This window comes from Panthera tigris, chromosome A1, assembly GCF_018350195.1.
Source record: "Panthera tigris isolate Pti1 chromosome A1, P.tigris_Pti1_mat1.1, whole genome shotgun sequence".
NCBI classification, from domain to species: domain Eukaryota; kingdom Metazoa; phylum Chordata; class Mammalia; order Carnivora; family Felidae; genus Panthera; species Panthera tigris.
The window spans coordinates 124797581-124810943 of NC_056660.1; the positions used below are offsets into that span (position 1 = coordinate 124797581).

At 38.7% G+C, this 13363-nt stretch overlaps 1 protein-coding gene across 4 annotated transcripts in view; it reads left to right on the forward strand.

Moving 5' to 3' along the window:
* GPBP1 (GC-rich promoter binding protein 1) overlaps window positions 1-13363 on the forward strand; it is a 74828-nt gene that overhangs the window by 29578 nt on the left and 31887 nt on the right. For all 4 annotated transcript variants that reach the window (XM_042987197.1, XM_015536586.2, XM_007079924.2 and 1 more), the window contains exon 3: window positions 2319-2438. In XM_042987197.1, the coding sequence (XP_042843131.1) occupies window positions 2376-2438 (63 nt within the window). In that variant the 5' untranslated portion in view covers window positions 2319-2375. The remainder of the gene's footprint in view (window positions 1-2318; window positions 2439-13363) is intronic.

A 13363-nucleotide genomic window follows, 5' to 3' on the forward strand; every position in this document is an offset into this window, starting at 1 on the left:
TAAACGTATTACTGGAATTTGTCTCATATTTTTCAGATTTTATCAAGGTTTTTCCACATTGGGCTCATGGCTCATACGAGCATTTAGTATTTGAACATTTTCATTACCATAGTGAGTTAACCATTTGTATCTATTTCTGTATCTGGACACTCTTAACCTTAACCTTTAAATTTTTAAATAGGTCCCTACTGTTTGGAATAGTAAAAAAAAGACTACTTCTGTAGTATTTGAGAATGTTTTTTTAAAAAGTATTTTAGCAAGTTGGTGTGACTAAAGGATTCTGCCATAGAAATTATATTTGAAAGAATTTGGAAAAAGGAAGATTAACAATGGTATCGATTATTATTATTTTTTTTTTAATTTCACTGTTGAGATTAAGCAATTGTAAATACATTAGTCATTAGTAAACTCAGACCTTGGTAATGCATAGAAAATTTGATTCCTTCATCAACTGATAGTCTAAACTTTATAATGAAAGGAGTACAGTTGTCCAGTTGGCTTCTGCATTATTTAAAACAAACAAACAGAGGCGCCTGGGTGGCTTGGTCGGTTAAGCGTCCGACTTCGGCTCAGGTCATGATCTCGCGGTCCGTGAGTTTGAGCCCCGCGTCGGGCTCTGTGCTGACAGCTCAGATCCTGGAGCCTGTTTCAGATTCCGTGTCTCCCTCTCTCTCTGCCCCTCCCCTGTTTATGCTCTGTCTCTGTCTCAAAAATAAAAATAAACGTTAAAAAAAAAACAAAACCAAAAACTATGAATTTCCTGTTTAGATTGGGCTGGCAACTTGAAACTTTGATGGAGTTGATAGAGGCATCCAAAAAGTTAAATTTAGAGTGCAGAAAAGCTGTAGCTCCTGAAATATTTAAGATGACTGTTGTGATGATTATAATTTTAAACAGCCATTTTAATTATGGGCATTTTCAAATACACCTGTGACTAGGGAAAAAGTATACACCTCCTTGTACTACCATTTATAAACATGTGCAGCCTTTTTTTAGAAAAAAAAAAATTTTTTTTTAACATTTACTCATTTTTGAGGGACAGAGAAACAACAGGAGTGGGGGAGGGGCAGAGAGAGAGAGAGAGAGACAGAATCCAAAGCAGGCTCCAGACTCTGAGCTGATAGCACAGAGACTGACGAGGGACTCAAACTCATGAACTGTGAGATCATGACCAGAGCCAAAGCCAGACGCTCAACCGACTGAGCCTCCCAGGTGTCCCAGCCCGTACCCCTGTTGAACATTATATGATTTTTAAAGCAAATTAAAAAAAAAATGTTTATTTTGAGAGGGAGACCGTACTCATGTCTGAGCAGGGGAGGGGCAGAGAGAGAATCCCAAGCAGGCTCCTCTTTGTCCACTTAGAGCCCCACTGGGGCTCAATCTGAGAAACTGAAATCATGACCTGAGTCTGCATCAAGAATTGGGACTCTTAACTGACTGAGCCACCCCAGGTACCCCTAAAGCTAATTTTAAAGCAGATCCCAGGTGGATCAGTTTAATAGACTTCAGTATTTCTTTTAAATACCACCATCACACCATTATTATATCTAAATTGACTAATAATTTCTTAATGTCATTTAATGTTCACTTCATGTTTAAATTTTTGATTCATAATATTCAGTCTTTAAAGGTTGTTTGGTTTGAGTAAGGATCTGTATAAGGCCCACCTGTTGTGTTTGATTATTTGCATATTGACAGCCATTTATTTGTTGGGGGGAAAAAAAAAAAAAACGCAGATCATTTGACCTGTCCAGTATCGTGTGATCTGGATTTGCTGGGTTATTTCCCTCAGATGTCCTTAATTTGTTCCTGTTTGTTGAGCTTCCTGAAAGTTGGTAGTTAGATCAGATTTCAGGTTACATCTGGGGTGGGAGCAAGAATGTATTATAGGTAACATGGTTGTGCATCTTCATGTGTCACATCTAGAGACACTTGATGTCTAGTCTATTTGTGATTAGACCATTGTAATTTTAAAAAATAAGGTTTACTGAGGTATAGTTTACTTACACTGAAGTTGGCCAGTATTAAGTGTACAATTTGATTTTTGACAGATGGGTACATTTGTATAACTACAATCAATATAAAAACCTTGTTAGCTCAAAAACTTCCTCCTTCCCTTTGCAGTCATACCTGTATGCCTCAGGCCCTCACCCCCACTCTTCTGATCTAGTTTTTGTTACTGTATTTTTGCCTATTTCAGAATTTCATTATAATTGGAATCTTACAGTAGTAAGATCATTGTCACTCAGAAGAGAGCATAAGAAGATAAATTGGGCAAGGAGCTCCAGGTCTAATTTCCTTCCGTTTTTATACGACAGGGACTTGCCATGAGGTGTTGAAGCCTTGTTTCACTGAGTTGGAGAGACTGGACCTAAATGGCGCAGCATGACTTTGCTCCAGCCTGGCTTAATTTTCCTACTCCACCATCATCAACAAAGGTACTCTTTCTTGCATTTCTCTTTGTCTTTTTGTGTGCCTCTCAGTTCATGTTCTACACAAAGGTAGCTTAAATGTGAAGCCTTAGTATTTTTGAGGAGAAAATTTGTGTTACCGTCTAAATTCTCTTTTTTTTTTAATGTTTATTTTTGAGAGAGACAGAATGCAAGTGGGGGAGAATCAGAGAGAGGCGGGAGGCACAGAATGTGAAGCAGGCTCCAGCCTCCGAGCTGTCAGCACAGACACCGACGCGGGGCTTGAACTCACGAACCGTGAGATCACGACCTGAGCCAAAGTCAGACGCTCAGCCGATTGAGCCACCCAGGCGCCCCAAAATTATTTCATGTTGAATTTGTCAGTTTTAGTATACCATCACCATACTTGTTTCATTTACTTTGGTTGTCTTTTGTGCTAATCAAATTTGTACACATTTTGTTTTTTCTTTTAAAGTTTATTTATTTATTTGAGCCCGTGCATGTGCAAGGGAGTGAGAGAGAGAATCCCAAGCAGACTGCATGCTTTCAGCACAGAGCCTGCTCAGGGCTCTATCCCATAAACCCTGTTATCAAGATGATTTAAATTGAAATCAGGAGACAGAAGCTTAACTGACTGAGCCCCCCAGGCATCCCCCCCACATTTTTATTCAGACCTGTTGGATACATTGAACTTTACTTTTGGATCTTCTTTGCCTATACTATTCTTCAAAGAAAATTTTTTTTAATATTTATTTTGAGAGAGAGAGAGAGACAGCACGTGAGCAGGGAAGGGGCAGAGAGAAAGGGAGAGGCTCCAGGTTCTGAGTTGTCAGCACAGGGCCCAACACCGGGCTCAAATTCCCCAGCTGTGAGATTATGACCTGAGGCAAAGTTGAATGCATAACCTGCTGAGCCACCCAGGGCCCCCTATCTGTACTATTCTTAAGAAAAATTTGAGGACTTTGAAGTCTTTCCATGCAACCAGAAGACTTTTCCAGATACATAAGACTTTGGCACAGCTCTAAAATTTCAGGAGTAATGAAAACTTTGCAGTGTTATAGATGAGGCCTCAGTAATGTAAGAAATGTTCCTTTTACTTAAAAACCCAAACATAATAGTTGGAATAAGATTTGTGAGGCACTGCAGTTGTCTTCCACTTAAAGACTTTTAAGTGTGGTGCCTGGATGGCTCAGTCCGTTTTGTCCGACTTCGGCCCAGGTCATGATCTCATGGTTCCTGAGTTTGAGCCCTACATCAGGTGTCTGCTGTCAGCCCTGAACCCGCTTCTGATCCTCTGTCTCCCTCTTTCTCTGCCCTTCTCTGTCTCAAAAATAAACACTTAAAAAGCTTGCTAAGTAAGAGAGGGACCTTGGAATTTGTTAGAATCCATCTGTCTGGCTTAATAGTTGTCTTTGACTTTGTTTTTTCCATAATGCAAAGGAATTGAGAGAGTCTTAATCATCTGTTTGCCTGTTAATCATACTCTACCATGCTAAGGTGTTCACCTAGGACCTTTTGAGGTACAGACAGTTCTTACAAAAACAGTTTGTTAAAAGTAGCTCTTATGGGAACAATTTTTGTACTTTGGAAAGTCGTTCCTCAGTCAGGACATGTCAGATCATAATAATTGGTCCATAGTTTTGGCTCATAATTTTGTACAGATGGATTCTCTGGAAGGTTAATTGAGTTCCTTGTTGTTCATACAATTACTGTGAGCCTAGACTAGAATCCAGGGTGCATTTCCTATTCCATTTCTTGACATAGGACTTATTTTGGAATGCTGTCAAATGATTAAACATCTCATTTCATAGCCTATAAAATGGGATTTGAGATTGGAGACTTCTGTTGATTAAGCTACTGAGATCACTTAAAAAAAATTTTTTTTTTTTTAACGTTTATTTATTTTTGAGAGAGCATGAGAAGAGGAGGGGAGAGAAAGGGGACACAGAATCCGAAGCAGGCTCCAGGCTCTGAGCTGTCAGCACAGAGCCTGACATGGGCTCAAACCCTCTAACAGCAAGATCATGACCTGAACCGAAGTTGGATGCTTAACCGACTAAGCTACCCAGGTGCCCCTGAGATCAATTTTTAATGTTTATTTATTTTTGAGAGAGTGCGAGCGAGCATGAGTGGGGGGAGGGGCAGAAAGAGGGAGACACAGAATCAGAATCAGGCTCCAGGCTCTGACCTGTCAGCACAGAGCCCTACCAGGGGCTAGAACTCACAAACCCCAAGATCATGACCTGAGCCACAGTTGGGATGCTTAACCAATTGAGCTACCAGGCGCCCCTGAGATCACTTCTTACAGATTTTCCTCCTTTCCTCTTAGGTATGGGTCTCTGCAGTTTGCTCCTCACCCTGTTAAAACCCAGCTGCTCTAATCTAGCCATTTAGGGGTCATTCTTAATTTGTGCCCACTTCACAGCCTGGATACATAAGAGTTTCGTGCTCCCCACCTTCCTTTTTTCTTTTTTTGTTTCCTTTTCTGAAATATGTATAAGACTTGTTTTCATTTGCAAGCCAATTAATAAAAATTATCAGTACCTGGAAAGTTAGTTACAACATATTAAAAAGTTTGGGAATACATCTTTTTTAATCAAAAGTGATTACTTTAACGTATAAATGTTATGGTCTGCCATTTTATTTATTAAAATTTTTTAGCTTTATTTACTTTGAGAGAGACAGTGTGAGCCGGGGAAGGGACAGAAAGAGAGGGAGAGAGAATCCCAAGTAGGCATCTCACTGTTAGCACAGAGCCTGTTGTGAGGCTCGAACTCATGAACTGCGAGATATGACCTGAGCTGAAGTTGGACATTCAACTGTGCCAGCCAGGTGCCCCTAAAAAATTTTTTAAGTATATCCATTTATTTTGAGAGAGGGAGGAAGACAGGCAGGGCAGAGACACTGGGGGAGAGAGAATCCTAAGCAGGCTCTGTACTGTCAGCGCAGAGTCCAGTGTTAGGCTCCAACTCACTGACCTGAGCTGAAGTCACGAGTTAGATGCTTAACTGACTGAGCCACCCAGGTGCCCCTGTGGTCTGCCATTTTAATCTGTAATTCTTTTTTATGTATGTATTTATTTATTTGTTTTAAACTTTGATTTAGTTTTTATTTGAATTATAGTTATTTAAAGTACAATATTGGTTTTAGGAGTAGAATTCATTGATTTATCACTTACAGTGCTCAAAAAATTGAGATTAATTTTTGTCTTTGTTCAGATGTTAATCTGAGATTTATATGTGGTGAAATCCTTACTGCTTTCCTGAACCTGACTCTTTCTGGATATAGGTCTACATGAATGATGATGATGATTTTAGAAATTGGGATTGCCTATTCTGAATCTCAATTCTAATTTGTTCTGAATTACCTACAGAAAATAGTATTTGAAGTCTTAACTAGCAGTAGTTGAAATTATTTGTTTAGACCTTACCCAGACCTTTTGTGACAAACACAAAACTTTTAGTAATGACTTCTTAAACTTTCCATCTTATCCTTTCATGTCTCAAAGTCTCACTATTCATCAAGTCTCATTTATAATTAACCTCTTGTTTTCTGCCAGAGCCCTTTTAATCTTCTATGAAATAAGTGGAACAGACATTAATCGACTGTGGGTTTCTCTATTTCAACATAACAGAATTCTTTCATTTATTTGTTGTTTGAAGGGATGATAAGAGGACTTGAAATAAAAAGAATGTTTTTAGAAGAGCATTTTAGCAGTTTTCTGAGGTGTGTAGAGTTTTAGCCCCATCATGTGGTGAAATTATAAACTGCATGTGGTTGATTATATGTCTGGCATAACCTTGAGCTGTTGATTGGGACCCAGTAAAAAGTAAATTTTACATAATGTTTTTGTATACACACAGGTGTAACTAAAACAAAAGTCAGTATACCTGTGGTGCACTAATATATTCTCTTGTGGTTTTCTGTTCTCTTTTTTTCCATTAAAAAAATGTAAATTGTTACTGTTACTATCATCCTTTAATAGGTCCTGAGTTGCATTTTAAAGAACATTTAAAAAGTAACAATTTTATTATTGAAGCATTACTGAACTGAAATGGTTGTAGATACTGGAAAGTTTTAAATAACTCTTTGGTTTAGAATCTTCTCCTTCTAGTTGTCTTACTTGAGGAAGGATGATAAAATGATCCCTGTAATAGGCTGCTCTGAAGTATCCTTTCATAGTATTGTTAGAAGGAGAAAGACTCCAGGGGCACCTGGCTGGCTCATTCAGAAGAGTACGTAACTCTTGATCTTGGGGTCCTCAGTTGCAGCCCCACAATGGGTGTGAAACCTACTTAAAATAAAAAGTAGGGGGGAAGGTGCCTGGGTGGCTCAGTCACTTAAGCTGTTAAGCGTCTGACTCTTGATTTCGGCCCAGGTCATGATCTCACTGTTCAGATGGCGCAGAACTTGTTTGGGATTCTCTCTCCCCCTGACCCTCCCTCTCTTTCTCAAAATAAATACACTTAAAAAACAAATTAAAAAAGAAGGAAGATTCCAGGGGTGTGATACTAAAAGAGCAAAGGGTGGTAGGAAATAAGAAAATATGGGAATTTTTATTCTTCTTAAATAAAAAGTGACATTAAACTTATGACCTTCCACTGCAGTTAATACATATTCATATTCAGTATTCTGTAGTTACTTCTGTCACTAGCATTAGTGCATTATGGATTCTTTTTTGGCAGCATCTAAAAAATAGTGGTTTAATATTTACCAAAACTTTGTTATTTTCCAAGTTTATTTTTGTGAGAGAGTGAGTGAACATGAGGGGGCGGAGGGGCAGAGAGGAGACAGAATCCCATCCAGGCTCTGTGCTGTCAGTGCAGAGCCTGACTCAGGTTCAAAGCCAGGAACCGTGAGATCATGACCTGAGCTGAAATCAGGAGTTAGAAATCAAGAATTTAAAGTTCAGGCTAAAGAGAGGATCAGAAAGTTCAGTCAGACTGGTAGTGGAGTTCATTGAAACTTCTTGTTTACTATGTAAAGTTTTTATTAACTAGGGACTCATATTGTGAGCATCTGAGAAAACATTGCTAAATTAATCTTTTAAAAGGAATCCAGGATAAGATTTAAAGTATGTAAAAGGTAAAGAGGGATAGAGATGGTTTCTTCCTTATTACAGATGTTGTAATAGCTTTTTTTTTGAGTCCTCATTATATGCCAGTGACTGTATATAACACTTGATGTGAATGCTAATAAAAATCATAGGCAGTAAATTCTCTTTTTTTCTCTCCCATTTACAAAGGAGGGAACTGAGGTTGAGAGAGAGGAATATGTGCCCCAAAGTGCTAAAGCTAGGATAGGAGTCCAGGTAGTAGTCTAATTTTCAAAAGTGCTTTTATGTAAATGCTTTTGTTAAATACTAGAATGCTTTTGTGTAAACATCAGAATATATATATTTTCAAAGTTTATTTTGAGAAAGGAAGAGAGGGAGGGGCTGAGAGAGAGAGACAGGGGATGGGAGTGGGGGGAGTGAATCTCAAGCAGGTTCCATGCTGTCAGTGCAGAGCCGGATGCAGGGCTCAATCCCATGCACTGAACTGTAGTATTGTGGTCTCAACTGAAACGAGCAGTCCTACGCTTAACCGACTGAGCCAGCCAGGCGCCCTTACACCAGAATATCTTTATTCTGGTTTGGATAAATGAAATTTTCTTCAGAGATGGCCTCTCCAATATCTTTCTATGATCATCAGTACATACAGATTGAACTATTCAGTGGCTGTGTAATCTTTTATTGAATATTTCTACATGGGTTATTTAATTAGTTTACATATTAATGGACTAAGCTGTAGGTTTAGGCATCTCTCAGATATATTTGTAGGGTGAAATTTAGCAGTATAATCAGTGGATCAGAGGGTTTGTACATTTTGGTTGGTAATGTGTAATTGCTTTCAAATTTTATGAGGGGGGCTAGTGTTCTCAGTTTTGGCAAAACTGGATGTTTTCACATTCTGTGAAATTAGATGTAAAATAGTATTTCATTGTTTTGATTTGCATTGTTTAATTATGGTTGAGTGTATTTTGGTGTTACGAAGAGTTTCTTAACTGCTTGTTCAGGGACACCTAGGTGGCTCAGTCTGTTGAACGTCCAACTCTTGATTTCGGCTCAGGTCATAATCTCTTAGTTGTGGGATTGAGTCTTGGCTTTGGCTCTGCTGACAGCACGTATCATGCTTGGGATTCATTCTCTGTCTCTCTTTCTGCCCCTTCCCCACTCTTATCCATGTACTCTTTTTTTTTCTCTCTCAAATAAAAAAAGAACTGCTTATTCATGTAATCTATTTCTTAGTGATTTGCAACATCTTTTTTCATATTGGAGAATTTGCTGTATGTAGTAAATATTTGTTTTGATAATTCTTCTTACATTTATTTTAATTCCTGTGTAGTTAACATGCAGTATTACATTAGTTTCAAGTGTACCAATGTAGTGTTTGAACAATTCAGTACATGTTTTGATAATTCTTTAAAAAATCATGTAGAGGGGTGCCTGGGTGGCTGAGTCAGTTAAGCGTCTAACTTTGGCTCAGGTCATGATCTTGGGGTTCATGAGTTCAAGCCCTGCTTCATGAGTTCAAGCCCCCCACGTCAGGCTCTGTGCTGACAGCTCATAGCCTTGAGCCTGCTTCGGATTCTGTCTCCTTCTGTCTATGCCTCTTAACCCACTCACGCTCTGTCTCTCTCTTTCAAAAATAAATATTAAAAATTTTTTTAAAAATTAAAAAAAAGTGACTTTAAAAAACCATGTCGAATTTTTTTTTTTTTTTTTTTTTTACACATTTATTTATTTTTGAGAGACACAGTGAGAGCACTAGCAGAGGAGGGGCAGAGAGAGGAGACCCAGAACCTGAAGCAGGCTCCAGGCTCTGAGCAAGCGTTCAGCATAGAGCCTGTTGCGGGGCTCAAACCCACAAACCGTGAGATCATGACCTGAGCTGAAGTTGCATGCTTAACTGACTGAGCCACCCAGGTGCCCCACCATGTAGAATATTTTAATGAAATACTCAAGCATACAAAGGAGTACAGATAATAATTAAATGAATACTTATTAAAAACACAAGACAGTCCTTTCTTAACATTTTGCTATGTCAGCTTTTATTTCTTTGGGAAGTAAGGCATTATGTATGCAGTGAAGTCCACTGTTGTTATTTCTTCACAGTCCTTTGTTTTTATTTTCCCCAAGTATTCTCAGTGCATGTTCTTATAACTACATATGCAAATGTCAAATAGTATTGTTATATATGTTTTTTATTAGTAATTATCGTTTATATAAAGTCTGCATCTTTTACATTCATTATATTTTTGAAAAATTTTCTCCCATGTTGATATCTGCAGAATTAGTGTAATTATTTTAAAACTCTATATGGTATCCTATTTTTTGTCTCTGTATTAGATTTAATTTGTCCATTTAAGTTTAGATTGTTTAAAACGTCACTCCATTGGAATGTTCTGGTAATATGTCCTTGAACACATGAATTAAGAATTTTTTAGGTCACTGCACTGCTCCTCACACTTTTTTTTTTTTTTAAACATTTATTTATTATTGAGAGACAGAGACAGAACATGAGCATGGGAAGGACAGAGAGAGAGGGAGACACAGATTCTGAAACAGGCTCCAGGCTCTGAGCTGTCAGCACAGAGCCCAATGTGGGGCTTGAACTCACCAATTGCGAGATCATGACCTGAGCCGAAGTCAGACACTTAACCGACTGAGCCACCCAGGCGCCTCTCCTCACACTTTGAATGGATAAGAAAATAACGTGGGGATTTTATTAAAATGCAGATTCTGATTTCAGTAGTTCTTGGATGAGACCCTAATTCCAACATATTCAAAGTGATGCTGATATCTGCTTCTCTGTAGACCAGTTTCAATAGAAGGTTCCAACTTACAGTTAGAAGAAAAATTGTTGGGACTTGGTTAGATATTGCCAAATTCATTTTTGTGTGGTGTAGTGATGTATACTCTTGTATGCTGTGTAGAACTATTGTCTTTACTTTAATTCTTGCCAAAATTTTGTCACAGTTAACTTCTCTGCAAATCCTTGTTTCTTGGACAAGGAGTTAACATTTCTGTGAAATGCCTCTTCACGTCATTTGTTAACTTCTTTTGGGTTGCTTTTTTTTCTCTTATTAGTTTAGGACAAAATTATACACATCATTACACACATATATGTATATATTATATGTATATGTGTGTATAGGTCATCTTTAATGTCTTTAAAATTACAGGTTTTTTCCAGTTTTTCATGAATTAGGTATATTCAAGTATTTCCCAGTACTTGTTGCTATTTTAAACAGTATTTTAAAAAGATTTATCACTGGGGAGCATAGCTGGCTCAGTCAGAAGAGCATGTGACTCTTGATCTTGGGGTTGTGAGTTCAAGACCCACAATGGGCGTAGAGCTTACTTAAAAAGTAGTAAGTGGTGCCTGGGTGGCTCATTAGGTTAAGTGTCCAGTCCGACTTTGACTAAGGTCATGATCTCACAGTTGGTGAGTTTGAGCTGTACATCAGAGAACCTGCTTTGGATCCTCTGTGTCCCTTTCTCTACCTACCTCCCATGGGTTTGCTCATTCACTCTCTCTCTCAAAAATAAATAAACATTAAAAAAAAATAAAAGACTTCATTATTACTGTTCGTTGCAGATATATTGTATCTTGTGCTAGTATTGTATCTAGCAACTTTAATTCTTACCCTGTGTTATATTTTGGATTTTTAAGCCTGGGCAATCATTTATTCACAAATAATAAGTTTCCTAGCTACCTTTTTGGTCCTATTGTATTTCTCTTTTTTTTCCCCCCGTTAGTTATATGTCTTATTCTTACGTTACTTTGCTGACTATATGTCAATCTGTGAAGGATCTGGGTTTTATCCTACTTGCAAGGTAATATAGATGCAGGGAGAAGACTGCTGAGTCCGTGACCAAGAGCTTTATTACTTATTAGCATGACAAATATGATATTGGCACTGATTCTTTATGCCCCCTAAAACTTTGGGTAGTTGACGTTGAAGGGCCCACGTGGATGCTACCCTTGGTGCTGAGTGGGGAATTTATTATAAGCCTGCTCTTTGTCCCAGAGAAGGATGTTACCTATCATCCCTCAAATGGTGCTTACTGCAAACTTCACCTTGAGAAATGGGCCATAGAAAGAGCAGTGAAGGTCTTGCATTTTTGGCATATTAGAACAGAAGGAAATGCTCACCGTCTGTGGTGGATTGCCTGTCCCAACAGCTCTACAATCAGCTCTATGTGTTCTTGGCCAAACTTGTATTTTCATATGACTACCATTCAGCCAGCCACTCTGATTATTTTGATAGAGGCTAGAACAAAATTCATTTAATTGTCTTAAACAGCATTTAATTAAGGCTACTGTTAACATCCCTGACAGCCAGGTGAGGCCAGGATTCAGCTGGATGTGAACAAGTCCTAGAGTGGATCAATAGGTAATTTTTCAGCCAGACAGTATATGGTCTATGCCTGCTGTATTATCCATTAAAATGCACTCAAGAGAATTTAAACTGATCTGAATTTTGGTGTCATTAACCTACATTTATAAGGATAATAGGTGGTCCAAAAATCAACTCTCACCCTTAATAGAAGACAATCTGTGACTTATTTTCCCTCACATAGAAACATTGAAGGGGTACACATCAGTTTAGTTAGGGATTTGTTATTAACCTTGTTTTGGATAACTTTTACATTAGTTCAGTTAAGAAGCATAGACGGTGTCACCATTACTTGCAGCATCATTTGCCATATGTGGCATAACAGAATACTGCTCAGGTGTTGGGAGAATCATGAATTTTTATCAGAATGAAACCATTTTTTTTAAGCGTTTTTTACACATTGACTTTCAGGAGCTGCTGTTGATATCAGGCACAGGAGAATATTTAAGGATTGTTTATGGCCATCTGAGTTTTTCTGATTTTGAAGTATGAGTAGGGATGACCCTTCTAGCAGTAGATCAGTGTTTTCTTCTCTTTTTCTGTTTGAATCAGGCCTTGGTGCTGTTTCTAGGGGATAGAGCATTAATTGTTTTCCTTTCTTCCAGTACTTTCTGGGGTCAGAGATGTTCCCTCTACAGATGCTAGGGGTTTTCTTTTTTAATATTATTTTATTATTTTTGAGAGAGAGAGACAGACAGTGTGAGTGGGGGACAGGCAGACAGGGGAGACATAGAATCCAGAGTAGCTCCAGGCTCCGAGCTGTCAGCATAGAGCCCGACGACACGGGGCCCGAGCCCACAAGCTGTGAGATCATGACCTGAGCTGAAGTCGGACGCCTCAACCAACAGAGCCACCCAGGTGCCCCTAGCGTTTTTTCTTTTACACCCATGAAATTGGTGTGTCTCATTTGTTGTTGTTGTTTTTTTAATGTTTATTTACTTTTGAGAGAGAGAGTGAGACAGAGTGTGAGCAGGGGAGGGGCAGAGAGAGAGGGAGACACAGAATCTCAAGCAGGCTCCAGGCTCCGAGCTGTCAGGACAGAGCCTGATGTGGGGGTCGAACCGTGAACCGTGAAAACATGATCTGAGCTGAAGTCAGACACTTAACTGACTGAGCCACCCAGGCACCCCTTATGTGTCTCATTTGGATAGCTGACTTCACTTAAAAGAAAATTCCCTACTTGTACCCAGATTTTTTGGTTTGGAAGAGTTGGATGTGAGTGGAACCAAGGACATTTTTACATAATTGCAGTGATGTATCATATTGCTCACCCTAGTCCACATTGGACCTTACTGAGGACTGGGTGAGAGATAGTCACACAAATGGTCAGTCTTCAGATACAGGACCATCTCCCTCCAAAAAGAGAATCCAGGTGGCCAAACCAGATTATTTGAATTCCTTAGATTTCTTTTTTGGCCAGTGCATCATCCTGAGAGGTAGATTGGCCTGCAGTTTCTCTTAGGAGAAAGAAACAACATGTCAAGGGATAATCAGGGCAAATCCTGGTA